At 26.5% G+C, this 17684-nt stretch overlaps 1 protein-coding gene across 2 annotated transcripts in view; it reads right to left on the bottom strand.

The window, feature by feature from the left end:
* Positions 1-15096, bottom strand: part of LOC129958290 (eIF5-mimic protein 2-like) — a 30982-nt gene extending 15886 nt beyond the window's left edge. Inside the window, exons 1-8 of one of the 2 annotated variants that reach the window (XM_056070660.1) lie at positions 14954-15096; positions 11463-11533; positions 10735-10911; positions 10311-10420; positions 10152-10217; positions 5721-5856; positions 5496-5605; positions 5327-5413 (exon numbers count right to left, since the gene is read on the bottom strand). In XM_056070660.1, coding sequence (XP_055926635.1) covers positions 5327-5413; positions 5496-5605; positions 5721-5856; positions 10152-10217; positions 10311-10420; positions 10735-10911; positions 11463-11523 — 747 coding nt within the window. In that variant the 5' untranslated portion in view covers positions 11524-11533; positions 14954-15096. Of the gene's footprint in view, positions 1-5326; positions 5414-5495; positions 5606-5720; positions 5857-10151; positions 10218-10310; positions 10421-10734; positions 10912-11462; positions 11534-14648; positions 14668-14953 lie in introns of those variants that run through there. The other variant, XM_056070661.1, reaches the window with a different exon arrangement.
* Between the last annotated feature and the right edge of the window lie 2588 nt (positions 15097-17684).

Genomic DNA, 17684 nt, shown 5'->3' with positions numbered 1-17684 from the left:
ACTAGGTGGGCATTGGCTTTGCAACGATGGAGTTACAAAATTACTCATCGTCCTGGAATCTTAAACAAAGACGCTGATGCTTTATCTCGTCTACAAACATTAGTTCTTTTTCTTGTTAAAATTAGTTCTCAATATCCATTGTGTTAATGTATGTTTTGTTCAGTTTTTATTTCAACATATGTACGCTATATTCTTATTGTGTTCAATTGTTTTCAATATATGTATTCATTTTTATTTAATATATGTATGCTATATTCATATTTCGTTTAATTGTTTTTCATATATATATATATTCGGAGCTTTCATTGTTATTTCAATATGTGGATGAGATGTTCTTATTTCGTTTAATTATTTTTCCTTATATGTTATTAACTTTGTCCAAAGGAATCAGAGAAAAACTTTTGCCGTTTGAAGACCAGTTTTTCTCTTAGGGGCAGCGTGTGAGGGCGCTGCGGATGTTTAGAACCAGAAAACGAACTGAAGGGAAGAGGGTGGAGAAGAAGGACGGCGGGAGAGACGCGGCCGAGAGAGGAGAGAGATGGATGTTGGAAAGTTCTATGATGTTAACGTACAAAATTTTGTAATAGTGTTCTTGTGTGTTATGTTTCGTCCTATGTCAATTAAATGTTGTCAAAAAATTTAAATATGGTGTCATGCCAATTATTTTCGTTTACATTTATTTACTAAAAGGGCAGTCTTTGCCTTATTAATTTTTCTGATGAGAAATCAGAATTAAAAAAGCTCGGCGGCGCCGACAGTATGATTAAATATTTTTAAAAAACGATTCATTCACTTTAGAAGCAATTATTTCTAATTGGTAAATTATCAGAACAAAATAACTGAGAGCTTACAGGATTAGTCCAGTGAACTTTTAACTTCGTATGTTCTAAACAAATTGCATTAAGTAGGCAGTATCATTGAAGTTCATCTGTAAGGATTTATTTTCCAAGAACAGTTTAGATTTAAGTGGTGCAAAAGCTGGAGATGTCTTCAATAGTTCTTAAAATGCTATTTTCCCCTCCTTTGCAGTTATGATGCATCAAGTTTTCATATGAACAGATGTAATATGAAAATGCATAAAATTAATTGTTTATTTAACTCAAGTATTTATTATTTGTCAACTTCAGATTATTTTTAGGCAGGTGATTTTCACAGTAAAATGAACGAAAATAAAGAACCAATATTTTTAAATCAGGAACAATACTTACTTGGATATTACATCATTTTTAACTTTCCTTTCTTTATAACCTACGTATGTTGACAAGAAAGAATTTTAAATGATTGAGATTTTTTTTTTACATCAGATTTTGCAATATTAACGTTTTTATTTCACTTTTGAGTTTATAAAAATTTGGCCATAACTTTATAACTTGGAGCACTTTTCTTGTATTTTTGAAGCAATGATAACAGTTGAAATCTGAAAATTTACAGAAAACTCTTTTAAGTTCGGCACGCTGTCGCAAACGGTTTATCTTCTATGAATGGGCATTCTTTCAGATGAGGATATCAGTAATTTGATGATGAACTGAACACTTTCGAGCAAAAGGGGGAAAAAAGGGGGGAGTTGGGAGAAGTAGGACAGATTTCAAAAAAAAATTTAATTCCCTAATTTAGTTAATTAAAGATTGCAGTTCATAAAAAATCTAATAGTATTTCATTTATTTTAAAAAATACAAGAATAGCAAAATAAACAATTAGCTTTTATTTGCATAGTTAAAAATTGTAACATTTTTGCCCCACACCTCCCTTATATGAGGGAGGTAGGGTACATATACGAGGGAAGAATGAAGCAAGGTTTGAGAAAATTAAAATTAATAAATATTGTATTTTTACATTCTTTTCATCGAATGATTTATGGTTTTGGACATTCCAAACATGAGTTGATTTTGAAATCTTCATTAGTGCTATCGCATTTTGAAAAATTTAACTTACGTTTACAACCATTTCCAATGACTGCAATATGTTATTATTTAATATATTTTTCTCTATGTGGATGCTTTTACTTCCATATTCATGGCATTTTTATATAAAATAAATATATCTGAAATAAAATAAATATATATATAAATATATCTGAAAATAATCATTAAAAAATAAGAATTTGAATTTACTTCTGGGACATAAAAAACAGATTTTCTGTTTTAAACGCAAATAATATTATAACCGTTGTAATAATTAGTATCAAATAGGAGGCTATTGTGTTCTATCTAATGGAGAAACTAGAAATAGATTTTAATCTTTTATTTAGACATAAATGCAGCTGTCCTATTCCTCCCAACTCTCTCCTACCAGCGAATAATGTGAAACTAATTTATAATAATTACTTTCAGAGCATGCATAAATTATAAATGGAATTGCCAATGAATGATTTGATATTAGCAAATATGACTTAAAAAAAAGCTTTATTTTGATTTACAAAAAAATATGCTTAATCCTTTGCGCATAAGTTTGGTATATATTGTGTATGTATTATTAAGCCAAATAAAATCTAGAGAAGGTAGAAAGCTTACCAATCCCTCCTCTTCCAACCTCTATTAAACATTTCCTGAACTTGCTCCGATTGTTTCCATTGACCTTCAAGCAGTTAATACGATCAACCGCACATACAAGTACATAAAATGTTCTGTGACACATTCCATATTCCAACCTGACTACCATGAAAAGTCCGAAAATTATCTCTCTGGAAAAGTATATTGCTTTTTGCAGAAATTAAGCCTTCAACAATTTTCTCTAGTAACAGTATATTAAATTATCTTTGCGACTGCAATTTATTTACGAAAAGTTAACCATGAAGTCTATTAGTTTCTTGTATGATTTTCAAAAGCAAGTGTGCCATACTTTCGAGTCTAGATCGCGATGACAGCAAAATTAAAACGTATTGATAGAAGATACAATTTGGATGACAACAGAAATAAAGAAATTGATGACCAACTCGGTGTAAGTTTCATGATTTCCATAAAAAATATCATATAGAAAGCCAATGGGGGTATTTTACGCTCTTTTGAATTTTTGAGCCTTTATTGCTCAAGTTCTACCAGAATTACAGAAAATCATTACTTCCGATCATAGATAATCTTTTTTTACTATGACTACTGCACTCAAGATTCAACTTCAACAATGCTTGCATAAATTTAATGCATTCGCACAGTAAATATATTTCCTGGCAACAAAACTTGCATACAGAAATCCTTGCTCTTACTCTAAAAATTACCAGAAACAGAACTTCAAAATAAAATGATGGACAGTGCTTTCTTTGTAAGTGAGCTTAATACAACTCCATCGCAATCATTTTTCATAGCACTAACAATTCGTTTATAAAACCATATATTAGCAAGGTTAAACATAAAGGTAAAACATGCAGTGAAACTCAGATGAGAAATGAAGATGAAAATAATAAGATGTGTATACCAATTTGATCATATCGTCAATGAAAAATCTGAACCCTTTTTTCATCCATCACTATTTTAATAATTTAGTAAATTTGAAACTTTTCTTTTCTATATTTTATCACATGGTCTATGGGTAACTCATTTGATTTCATGTATACATTTATTCAAAGTTATGTGAACTCCTACATTTTGCCAAGTAAAATTTATTTGTTAGAAAATAAAAAAATAAAAAATAAACTAGTGCATCCACATTTCACAATACTTTCATAAAAACTTATTATAATTAAATTTACTTAATCAAAAAAATTCATATAGAAGAAAGTTAATTTTACAAGCTATAAATATGTTTGTGGAATTTTAAGAATAAAAATGTGTTATTTTACATGTATATATTTTTTTCATTTAACCTCTGCTGGTATTATATCATAAGAAATAAAGTTCTGTGCAATTAAACATGCTTAACTTTGGGAAAAAACATGATGGAATAAAGTACGATAACCTGATTTAAGTATTCCCCAAAAGTAACCTGTGCACAAAGGGTTAAATCAATATATAATATTTCAAAAATATATCCATTTTTAACTTCCACTATATTTTCATCACAAGCAATCAAAAAGTTTAAATACTTATATTTCCAAAAAAAGATAATGGGAAAATTAACAATACTATTATACTCCTTACTTATCCATATAATTATAAAAAAATTATAAATTATAGTCATTCATAAATATTCAGTATTAGATAAGGAAACTTCTTTTAACTTAACTAGTTCTATAAGTAAAGAGTAAAATTAAGCGAGTTGCTGACTTCAGACTGATACCCTAATTTTCTTTCAATATGGTAAAGATATTACTGATAATAACTTCACTCTTTTACACTACAAAAAAAATTATTCTTTCATAATATCTCTGAATTCAACTCTTTTCAAAAAATACAATCAAAAGTATTCCAAAGGAAAATATAGCTTAAACAAAACCAAACAGTAAAAGTTTAACGATTGCCATTATTAAAATTATCAAGAAATAAGTTCATGTTTCTGTAATGCGTAAAATTCTCAAGAAGTTATCCTACATATGTATACATGCATTTCACAAGTTACATATCTAAATTTCACGTCTCAGTTTGATACAAATATCTAAGGATATTTAGTCTGGTAAGGATAAGTAAGTTGAATTTAACAATTATTTCAAGAGCAAGGTTTAAAACTATGGGAGCAAACTCTAAAAAAAAAAAAAAAAAAAAGCACAAATACATCCAATTTTATGCACCAAAAACAATCCACATAAAAATGATTATTAATAAAGTAAAAATACTTCAAGAATCTGGAAGCAAAAACAAAGCATAAAAATGCTAGGTGCTAATAGAAATACTGCAGAGAAATTGAAACAGTTATGACATTTATAATAAACATACAGTTTTAATAAATGTATAAAATTTTTCTTTCTAATGATATTCAATGTACCTTTACTTCTCAATCATATCGTTTTCAACATTTCACACTTTATGTTCTCCCTCCTCAAATTTTGACACAATTTTCTATTTTTTATCACACTATTGAAAGTATGCATTTGTGTAACTTTTCATTCCATTAATAATTATTCCTTAATTTTAAATATATTGTATAATTCATTATTATAATTTTATAGAATCCTTTAAACAATTTCTCAAATTCACTACTAGATCATGCCTCTTGTGGGGAATCAAATTTTATTTTATATATAAGTAAGTTCTGAAAATATTAATGTATTGTATTATTAAAAGGAACACATCAATGCAAAAACATTTCAGAATTCTTCCACATCAGGAAGTACATACAAAAAACAATTGTCAAATCATTTTATACTAACAGAAAAGTTTAAAATGTGAAAAAGCTGGATAAAAATGTTTAATAAAAAAAAATCAAAATTGCATTCCAATATAATAGAAATATAATTTACCAAATAATCCAGAAGCTGATTCAATCCATTCGACTTGAAAGTAGTAGTCAGATTTTCAATGCTTCTTTTATTCGTAGGGAAAAAATCCTAAAATAGCCCCAAAAAATGTAAGTACTTTTATATTTCAAAGAAATAAATTGAAATAACAACAAAATTCAAGGCAACTAACCATCAAGCGAGAATCTAACCCGGCCTTTCTAAGGGAAGCCCAAACAGTTGCACTATCCTTTTCTCCAAGCCAAATTTTGAGAACATCCATGATAAATTCCAATGCGATGCCTAAAACAATTTAAAAGTTGGTTTCATAACATAAGAGAAAAAATTTTAAATGCTATTATGTTTGTATGTGTATTATTATGCTAAATATAAGAAGCAAATGAACAATTAAAATTACCATCTTTTACAAGATGATCTTGTAAGATTTTAGACAATACTGTTGGTGGTATTTGCCCTCCAGCAAGCAGTATAGCAGTGACTTTGCTTAATTTAGATCTCTGCAGAGGAGTGAACCCCTTTAGAAACACCAACACCTAATAAAATGGAGAGATACACTCTTTTTAAACTTCTGCAATCACCAAAAGAAAAATTCACATTTCAAATGAAAGAAAAAAAAAAAGAATGATAATGTAAAAATATTTCAAATAAATAAGAATTTGCCTCCAAACCTACAACATAAAAATCAACCTAATAATTACAAGTATTTCCAACTCCCAATTCTATTTTAAACTATCATTTTAGATAATTATGAATAAAGATAGATAAAAAAATGGAACTATATTCCAAAACTTATGCTCCTTCCAATTTTCTTAAATTTGTTAATTTACAATTTGGAAAAACTTCACCCATTTTAATATGGTTTAGTAAATTAGTCATGCATGTACATTTATGCATATAAAATAAAGAGGTGAAAGCAAATCTTGGAGTTAAATCCTTAAAATAATTATTCTATTCAGGCTTTACAATAATAAGTTCCGACTAAGGAGAGAAGTGAAAAGAAAGCAAAAATACAGATCAAGTAAGTGACAGATTTCCCACAAGGCTGAGGACAAGACGAAGCGAGGGGGCACAGGAAGGTTAATTTAAAAATGAGTAAAAAAAAATTTTTAATTTAAATGCAATGTATTACAATATACTGGAACTACAATAAGTAAAGAATTAGCAAATCAATTAATAATTAGTTATTTACAAAAATTGAAATATTTATTATTCATTTAACTGATTATGTTACATTATTTAATAGGTTCTGCAAAATAATTTTTAATATTATATTTATTTATAATCTATCTTAAGAGTTACATATTTTTATTTGTAAATAAGGAAATCTCTAGCAATTATGGTTAATTATCAAGAATTTTATTACTTACAGTATTTTTTTCCATAATATGTAATTTAAAAAATAAATGTTATTTTATCAAAATGAAATAAAAAATAATCAACATGTTGAAATGTAAAAGTAAATTGACTGGTAATTAAAAAAGAGGGCTCTCATAAGATACACTGCCTAGGACTACAAATGCATAAATCTGCCATTGGTCTGCATAACAGGAAGAATGGAGCAAAAATTGGATGGAGAGGATAAAGAGAACTCCCATTTAGACAGAATGAAAATTCATTGATTCAACAATTAACACGGCTTACGATAGCATGCAATTTAGACAAACACAAATTAGGAAAAAGAAAGAACTCATCTTTTTAGCTATAAAAAATTAAGAAATCAAAGTAGATTGAATTAAAAAGCTTTCAACAACTCAGTAGGAAAAAAATTATCATAATTCCCCTTCCATATAATCCATACATTAACTTCATATAGGTTATTGAAGAATCAGATAATATCCAAAACTTAATAAATATTCTAATTTTAAAAAAAATTGACTTAACCAGGGTTTTTTCCCCAGTTGCACTTATAAAGAGCAATAAAACAAAACGCAAATTCAGTAAACCCTCAATATGATAAATTTTAATGCACAGTCCTTTTTTTTCATACACAATTGCTGTGTGCTACTACAATAGAATATATAATGTATTTTATATTTACATTATACTGCAACAACTAAAGAATGTCCTCCTGTTGTTCATAACATAATTCACAATTTATAGCAAGACATCTTTTGCACTTCCAATATTTTGTTAAAAAGAAAGTTTAGAATATAATGAAATTTGTATGACATTTCAAATACTCATGAATACCAAAACAAGTTAACATACTCAGTAAGTAAAGTAGATACAACAGAAGTTACCCCCCCCATAGATAGGAAAATAATCAAATGAACTGACTGATTCATTGACGATCATCTTATAATTCATGAAAACATATATATCAGTTATGTGATTTCCATTATTCATGAAAGTACAGAGTATGCATTCAATACTTTGAGAAAATAAATCCAAGAATTAAATTATTTGAATCTGTTCTCATTTTTTTTTTTTTTTTTTTTTTTTATAAAAGTCAAAAATAAGATAGTGTTTATCAATGATCTGACAATGAAAGGAGGTAATGTTCAATCTCTTAAAAACTTTAGCTAAAACAAAATAATTATTTTGCCATGTTTTGATTGTGCATTCAAATTATAAATTTTACATAAGAATTCAAAATACACTGAAAACTGCAAAATTTTCAAACATGTCAACTTAAAGTTGAATTATTACATCTTAAAGAAAACTTTAAAATAATTAATATTTCTTAGTAAAGGAAAGGTTTAATTTTTTTATTATACTGATCTTAATTTAAACATGTATTAAATGCATATTATGCTATAAATTTATGAAAATTTCGCCATCAACTTTTTTGTTTAATATAAGGTATACAAATTGTTTCAAGTTGATTACACTAATTGCAAATATAAAAATTCAGCTTCAGTAAAAAAGTAAAAAACATTTTAAATATATTTCAATTCTTCTGCCATAAAAATATTTTACACACTTTCTTTTTTTAAAAAAAGTTTCTTGAAATAAGGGAAAAAGATGGTTAGCAGCAATTGAAAAACAGCACAATCAAAAACAAGTTACTGTAACATAAATGTTATTATTCTCAAACATTTCATAAAGACTTATGATTGTGAACAATCACAAATTTTCAGGCAATATGGAGCTAAAAGAAAATAATCCATACTAAAAGTGTGGTATATTAAATAAAAATTTATCTTATAATAATTATTTTCGGTTTTTTTAATTTTGCATGTGTGAAATTTTACAATTGATTTTAAACTAACTTCCCAATCAGCTAATTACTCATCATGATGCCATTCGTCAGTAATGAAATTTTTTAATCCCTAGCAACATTTATATCTTAGAGACAGACAAGAAAGATAGTTAATACTGCATTGTAATCCAATTCAGAGCTGTATTTAATCTTTCAAGTCTATAGTTTTGGAGGAGAGGAGAAAAAAAACTCATACATAATCCAAAAAAAATAAATTTGATTTTTTTTCACTGCACCTTTATTTTTTGGTCACATAGATAATATTAAAGAAGCTCAATACAAATATTAACAAATTTATAGAAAATCAGCCATTAAAGTACAGATTTTAATGATTTTAGTACACTGATAAAGAACTTCTATTGTAGGTTTATAACTCTGAATCCAGATAAAGAAACTAGAGTGTCACATGTAAGCAACATTGATAGTAAAAAAAAAAAATGGCCATCTATTTAGAATTGTCAGGTTATTCATAATAACTACATTTAACTGCTTCAAAAGATTTATGGAATATTAATAAATCTTTTTAATGATTAGAATATTAACAACCATAAAAATCAGAATTGCTAGATTCTGGTGATAAAAATATAATGAAATATTAAAAATTTCATTTATAAAGATATTTTCAAATTCACTTCCATATACTTTTCAAGAATTTGATTTTCATCAAATAAACAAATTCTCAAAATTAACTAATATATCCGAGATTTGGATTCAATTTTTTGTTATTAATTCATGTAAAACCAAGACTAATGACTATTGATTCTCACTTCAGATGGTCAGAAAAATTCTAAATTTTGTGAATATAAAGAATTAAATACCTTATATTCACATTAATTAAATTATAAAATACTCATAAGCTACCACAGTAATCGTTTTTTTTTAATTTAATCCTTTATTACAGAGCTTCTAGGCATATTATGAAAAACCTGGATACTATATTTTTCAAATCAAGGATAAAAATATTGAGGATAGATTTCTTTTTAAAAATATTTTTGCAAGTCGTTGCAATAATGCAATTCATTTTTAAAATTTAGAAGCCCTTCAATAATTAGCAAAATCTCAAATTCACAATATATATTTAAACAGGAGATGTATTACATACAAGATACATATAAAAATACAAGTAAATTTTTATTGAAGAGATTCAACCCATTTCACTTCTGCCTGATTCTGAAAATATTTTTTCTGCAGACTAAAGATAATTAATATGTTTTCAATTTAATTCCTTAATATATTCCTTTATTTATGCACATTATAAATGAAAATAAAATCTGAATTGGCTATTACAAGGATTTCTGATCAAGTTTTAAACATGAATAATCTATATACTGAAAGAGAGGTTCGAAGTAAAATAGGAATCGCATTCATTTTCCAAATTCTTTCTTTTTTTTTCTTGAATATTTTTCTTACACTACCTATATGAAATCACAAACAGCTATAGAGAAATAATTAGTTTTATTGGCAAAAAAAAAAAAATGAAGAAGAAAGGAATGAAAAGGAGTGCTGAAATTCTTTGAAATGAAAATTATTTAACAGAACAATTATAACTACATACTTAAAACAATCAATGAAATTTTCCAACACACTTTACTCTAGACACAAACAACTATCATTAATCAAATTTACCTTCTTGAACTCGTCCTCTAAAGTCTTTTCCAAATATTTGTAACGTCTAGTCAGCTTTGTAATTACCTAAAAAAAACAATTTTCCATATAAAAGTTATCACAAACATTTGTGAGAGGACTTGCACAACTGAAAATCCCAGGGTTTTCAAATTTAATTACCTGGGCATAAGTTTTTAGTGTGTCCAAGTTATCATCTGCAGAAAATATACAAACATCGGTATGTGATGTTTTAAGTGGATCAGCTTCAGTAGCTAAGGTCCCACCTGGGGCTGGAAAATTTAAAACAAATTTTCAAAATATAATGCATAAAATATGAAATCAGAATTGCAGGGAAGGAATTAAAAAAAACTATAAACGAAGAGACATCACATTTTTGCCTTAAAACTACAGAATTTCCCCATTTTGAATTTTTAGATGTTTCAATATATTATTATATAATTTATAAAAATACTTTACAAATAAGATTTGATTATAAACTTTAGTACTTAATGCACAGTGACATGGAAAAACACCTATAAGGACGATATTTTTTTCAGAATTATGTTTTAAAATATCAAATGTTAAACTAGAAATTAAATCTCACCAAGTATTCCACCAGCCAGAAGAATGTCAAAGAGAGTTTCACCGTAACGGCGATAATCTAATTTAGAGCCAGCAGTGTCTAAGAACTTGGCAACCAATTCTAAGTCAGGCCCACTCTCGTTAAGTCCTTGAAGGATTGCGTCTCTAAAACCAGTAGGGTCGTATTTCTCTTTTTCATCTAAATTTTTTTTAAAAAATTTTTAATGTATAAAAATAGAAAATTATCTTAATGTAATGCAGTTTTATAAAAACAAACTATTTCAGAACTAACCTACAATATAAATTTATAGAAGAAATATAAATAAAATAATTAACTGTATATATATTATAATAAAATCTTTAAATTCAACATTTACAAAGCACTTTAATTGTTATATTCTATCAAAACACACATCAATATTTATGTTAACAAAAAAGTATTATTTAAGTTACAATTTTAAAATTCTAAGATTTCAGAAGTCAGTCAAAAGTGCTTACTAAAATTTAGAATACAGTAAGTACTATTGAGAAACTTAAGTTTTAATACAGAAAAATAATTTTTCTGGTTTTAAAAACATGACACCAGTTCAAGAAATGTAAGTAACAACAAGAAGAAAATTTTTTTAAAAATTAAATGCAATATAAATTCTATTCAGAAACAAAAATGAAAACATTCTGAATCAAAATTTTTTTAGAACTTCATTATTTATTTGCTCATAATTTTATTTAAATTAAATTTGAAATATTTACCTCTTTTACGGGTCTTAATTCGTTGACCTGATAACGTCGGCTTCTCAGTTTTCTGACTCATACAAAAGCAGCTAAAAAAATAATTCAAATTAATGCCATGCTTTATAACTAAATCCACAAATTTAAGCAACTGTTTAAATAAGTATGAATTGTTTATTTGAACAAAACAATTTAATACAAATGTATTCAATGCATTAAGAAAATGATACAATGCATTTAGTAGTAAAAAATATTTCAATAATAAGGACACTCAAAAGATATTTATCTGCAGTAATAAAGTGTCTTAAAGACTGTCCAAATGATTTTCTTACACAAATGATACAATTAAACAGAGTTATAACAAAAGGAATAATATATATATATTACATAAAACAAGATTACAAATTACTAATACTTCTGACACATCCTAATTGTTTCTAATCTCTCTTTCCTAAGACGTGAATTTTATCTTTTAACAACCATTGCATTAAATGGTTGTCAAAATAAAAGTTAAAAAATAAAGAAATTTTTACACTTATAAATAAATATTTTGTAGCTTTTATTTATCATACTTAAAGTGTTCTAATGATATTTTTTTTTTTAATATTTCATTTAAATATTTAAGATTTTTCCTTAGTTAAATCTTCTATTACATTAATATTTCATCTTGCACTTTTTTTAATTAGATATAATTTCAGCCTAACTCCTCTCTACTCATCTTATTCAGAAGAAAGAAGAGGCCTATTAAAAATGCCTTTTAACTAAGAATTATTCTTAATGCAGAAAAAAAAACTTGTAAAATAAAGAAAGTATAAATAAACCATATTTCTTGGTAAGTCAGAAAATTTATCCATAAATTACCACCGAAAAGATAAGCTGTAGCAATTTCACTATACTCTTTCTCCTCTTACAACATTTATAAAATAATTTAAGGCAGAAGGGAACTTCCAATGTTTGTTCTGTTGTTTTTATATATATATATATATATAAATCATAAGAAGCATCAACTACAGATCATTACATTTCAAACCTTCAAAATAATACAAAGTATTGCAAAAGAGATGCATATTTATCCTATTTCTCGCTTTGTGTGAACCATGCTTGTTGTGGATACATATCAGTATCATATGTTTCTTATGCACATATGATATTGATATGCATTATTTGTAATGTCAATGCTATAAAAATTTAGTAGAAATTAATTTGACTAGGAGTCAAGGAGTAACTACACCAATAAATGGTATTTAAGTTTGATTTTTTAATAATAAAATTAATAAGAGTATGAAACGGGCATTTTTTTTTTCAAATATGAAATATCAATAGAATTGAATGCTTCTGTACCAGCAATATTTAGATCTATAACTAATAGAGCAAGTAAATGAAATTATAACTGGCTACATTTATATATGAAAATTTATAATTTTTTACAATTTCCAAAAAAATTCTGCAAGAAAGGAGATTTTTCACTATTGCTGTCAGTAAAAAATTCTATAAAAATAAGAAATTTCTCTATTTTTCATTTCAAATTTAATAATACAATCATAAAGTTGTCTAACTAACCCAAAAATTAATTTATTTCCATATAATATAAATATGTACTTAAAATGATATTAATGATTACATACTAATTCTAATGTATGATTCCATTGGTATAAAATAATATTCATACAAGAATTTGTCACTTCTAAATGATAAGGCTTTCCCATTTTTCAATATAAAATATTAACAAAATTGAATTTAAAAGAACTTCAATTAAGTTAGGATTGTCAAAATAAGTAGAATTTAGAATCGCACATCAGTGCTATTTTCTTATCCAATTGCAAGATAGAAAAAATTTGTATGATAAAAATATTAAAATTAGAAAATAATAAATTTACAACTTAAAGGTTTCAAAAAATGGTTATCCAATAATTAAATTATATTAATCAGTCTATAAAAACTAATAGGATATATTTAGCAATAGTTATCAATTGCTTTCTATGCAAACATTTGCCGAATTCTATAGCATCAAGAATTATAAATTAAGAAATAAAAATTTATTATAAATACAATACAAAATAATAATTTATTACAAATAATTACAAAATAAGAATGAAACAAATTAATACTAATTCAAACTTAATGTTAAATTCTTGATAATTCTTTTTTCATGGCATAATCTGTTGTTCTATCTAAATATACATTAAAACTAATGTTCAAATTAAGGCAAAGAAAGCTATGCAGTACTTCACTATCCAACAAGACAAAAATTACCAAAATAAAATATACTAATGTTATCAAATTACCTTTTCTTTAGAACCAAAGTTACATTCTCAAACTACTCTCTTTTTCATAAAATATTAAAAATTAAGTTTAGTTTAGCTGGAATACAGCTTTGCAAATTTGCAACCTCTAAATACATTAACAATAAACTAAACTAAAATATGAGAAATGAAATCCAGATGTTTGTTCACAGAGTGCTAAATTCATACACACACCCAAATTTTGAATAAATACTTTGTATAAAAAGCATAAATAAAGATAAATAATAAATTGAAATGAAGTGTTTTAAAAACATTGATGGATATTAATTAAAATATATATAGCACTGTCAAATTAGAGGCTTGGAGAAGAATTATTAACTACATATCATACTCCTTCCTCTCAATTTCTATTTTCTTCCTTTCATTTTTTAAAAATTCTTAAAAAGTTAAAAAACATAAAAAAATAATAAAGTTTTAAACATTCCAAGAATAAATAATAGAAAATAATTAAATTAGTTTTCTCAATTCCTTGGTGTAAATACCTTATTAAAATAAGGCAGAAAATAAAAATTATAAAATGTTTAAAGTTATTAAACAGAAAATAAAATGTACTGGTTGAATAAAACTTCATTAAAATGAAATCAATGCAAGTTTGCTTGGAAAAAGAGATATTATTATGAAGCCCTGTTTAATTAATTTATTGTATTGCAAATTAAATGCATTAAATATTAAAAACTCCATAAGAGATAAATGTATTTAAGCGGCATATTTCAAATTCCGCAACATGGAGGGGCTCGTAAACACAAAGTGACAGCATATGGTGTTAAACCTCAGAATTATTATCACAATAATAGAATTAAAATAATTAAATGTGCATTGCCAAAGTGCACACCTAATTGATAATTAGATAAATAACAACAATTTCAGAAACCGAAACCAACTGTTTTCAATCTTGTATACTTACATGATATTATTTGTTTACAGAAATACGAAATTTAAATTCATAAATCAATATGATAAAATTCCTGGCACAGTGCATATTTTTTAATTATTAAAGATTAATACTTTAAATCCGCTCAGATTTGCAACAACACTTGTTAACATTAGCATAGCAACAATCCGAAAGTAAGTTCCTTCACAGGATCGAAATGACAATATTTCATACAATTCGTTCAAATAGAAAGTATATTAAATCTTATAATTAAATATACACAATAAAATCTACAGAATCATATCATATTGACTAAATTTATCATTATTTATACGTACGCCTTTTCCAGCAATCGCTCCAAACGAAAAACTACAGACAATTTAATAGAGCTTTAAATATGAGTCAACGTGTGTAATAATAAATCCCTTATTTCATGACATTGTGGGTTGCAAGAACGAGAGGAACACCGTCTCCAATTGGTGGATGGCTGTGACGTCATTGGAGAATTTTTGGAATAGTTTGACATCAGTTTTATTTTACCCTTTGAATAATATCCCAATACGATACAAAATTTGGAAAACAATTACTGAAAATCATTCTGCGTTCTTTTTATCATAAAAATGTAAATGCAACGATGCTAAAAAGAGAAACAATAGATTAGATTAAATTAAATAGATTAGATTATATAGATTAAAGACATTTAATAAGAAACGGCTGTGTTTTGAAAAAATTTGAGTCCTTCTTGAAAAAAAAGGCAAATTCAAGTGCACAAAATTTGCTTTTCTCATACAGCTGGTAAGAACTGAAAACGGTCATTTAAAATACGAACAAAACGATACTTAAAATAGAAAAGAAGTGAAAACTCACAGCAGGATCATTGCTGTTTTTTCTTATTTTCCTGTTGTAGCGAAATCTTGTAGAATAGTAACATACACATTAAATATGTTGTTTCATGAAGTGATATAATTTATAATCACAACAAATTTTCATTCTATCATTTTAAAAAAATACTTCAAATACTACGGTCAGAGAAAAAAAAGATGGTTTCTTTTATGTGTATAATAATTCCAGGTCATGCAATTATGTAGCTCCTATAAACGAGCTATTGTCAATCGCAACACAGACATTCATATTTAATAAATAAATCATGTAAATAAGAATAACTTTTGCATAAGCTGACCATGTATGCTCTCTTGGTCAAAAATTTGTTAATGTTTACCTAATTGGATTTTTGACAGGATGCAGCTTACTAGTATATCGGTATTTTCATAACTTTGGGATTTTCCAATTGGAGAAAAAAGAAATTTTTACTGTCAAAGGCAATTAAATCTTACTTTTAATGAGAAAATTATACACCTTTTAATACCTGCTTATTGAGGTTGATTTTTTTTTTTTAAATCTGTAACATTTGAAGTTGATAAACTGGTTTTCTTTTTATGTTGCAAAGGGAGAAACCGTATACCTATCGCTTCTCGGCCTTTTGGCTAAGATCAAAGTGTAGGGAGAAACCGTAAGCACATAATACATCACTTTCTTTGCATGTATCACATGTAACATTTTTAATCAAAACATGATATTATGTTCATATTAAAATGGTGCTATGAGTGGTGAACTAAGATAGTTGCTATGGGTGACAGACTTAGAAGCATTCAAGTTAGTTGCTATTGGTGACAGACTTAGAAAATATTGCAAAGATAAAAAAAAAAAAAAAAAAAAAAAAAATTAAACCTTTTTATTTTACTTTCGAATCTTCTATTAATCTTAACAATAATAAAATTTGAAGTATGGAATGGGTTAAATTTGAATCAATATTTTAAAAAAATGATAATTATCCGTGTTCAGAAAATTATTTTAAGATTTAAATAAGTGCAATAAAATTAGAATATATAATTGTCCACCGCCGTCTGTTATGCTAGGCGGAGTTTTGAAATAAGTCTGCCATTTTGTTCTGCATCATTATCAGATTCTTTAATCCCATTTAACAAATTTCTGCTTTGGAGCTAAGCAACTCAGAGAGGTTTTCTTTCATGTTTAAAGAGGCTGATTTATTTGTACAAAAGAATGAATAAAGAAAGATTTTTATTCATTTTTAGCAGATAAGAATGAATAAAAATCAGTTATGGGATAGTAAATTTCACATTTTATTTGCATTATTTTATGTTGAATTGTATCAGAGGTCAATGAGCAGATGTCTGCAATTTTTATTATTTTAAATTTATGCTGATTCTTTATATTTTCCTTCTGTGGACGAGTTGGAGTATTTGTCCATATTTTCTTTCAGTATACTTATAAATTTTGTATTTGGTTATTATACTTTTTTCTGTAAGCTCATAACTATTTATTTCGATCCATTTTAGTGACTAAATTTTGATTTGAGTATTCCTAATTTTATTTTACTTTATAGAATTCTAGACCTTATTAAAAAAAATATTCGGATGAAATTCGGTCATTTCTTGTACCAAAATTTTATTTAGCTGCAAAAGCAATTTCACGACATCAGAAGACCCTTAATCTGTTTGGAATATATTTTTATTTTCTCGTATATGAAATATCCAAAGAAAAAGTATTGTAATCGTTAAAAAATTCGAACTCGAGACTATGACGAATCTCCTCACTTAACAGCTCACTGAGTACAAAAAATACATTTTTGGAATTATGTCTGTCTGTTTCTGAACAAGATAAGTCAGTGCTTTGAGCTAGATGAATGAAATTTGGTATGTGGTCTTTACATCAAATTCGTAGAATTCTATCAACAGAATGAATTTAAAGGAAAGTTTTTTTTTGGACCACTATCTTATTCCAAGGGATCACGGACGTAAAAAACTAGATAGATAAAATTTGGTCAAGAGGTTTAGCCACGAAACTATAGATCCGAATCAAATTTGGAACCCCAGCTCCATTAGGGAGTTGACTATCTGTCGGCCTGTACTTTTGTATGCATGTAAATGTAATAACTCTAAAATGTAACAACTTATTAGTTAAATGAAATTTATTTCACGGTTTTAACATCTAAAGTGTAGATACTTATCAAATTTTGAACCAAATCTGGCAAAAGGTTCACCGTCTGTC

Source organism: Argiope bruennichi, chromosome X1 (assembly GCF_947563725.1).
Source record: "Argiope bruennichi chromosome X1, qqArgBrue1.1, whole genome shotgun sequence".
In the NCBI taxonomy this organism is placed as follows: domain Eukaryota; kingdom Metazoa; phylum Arthropoda; class Arachnida; order Araneae; family Araneidae; genus Argiope; species Argiope bruennichi.
The sequence above is the reverse complement of the archived record's forward strand: the minus strand, read 5'-3'. Positions and strand labels throughout refer to the sequence as shown.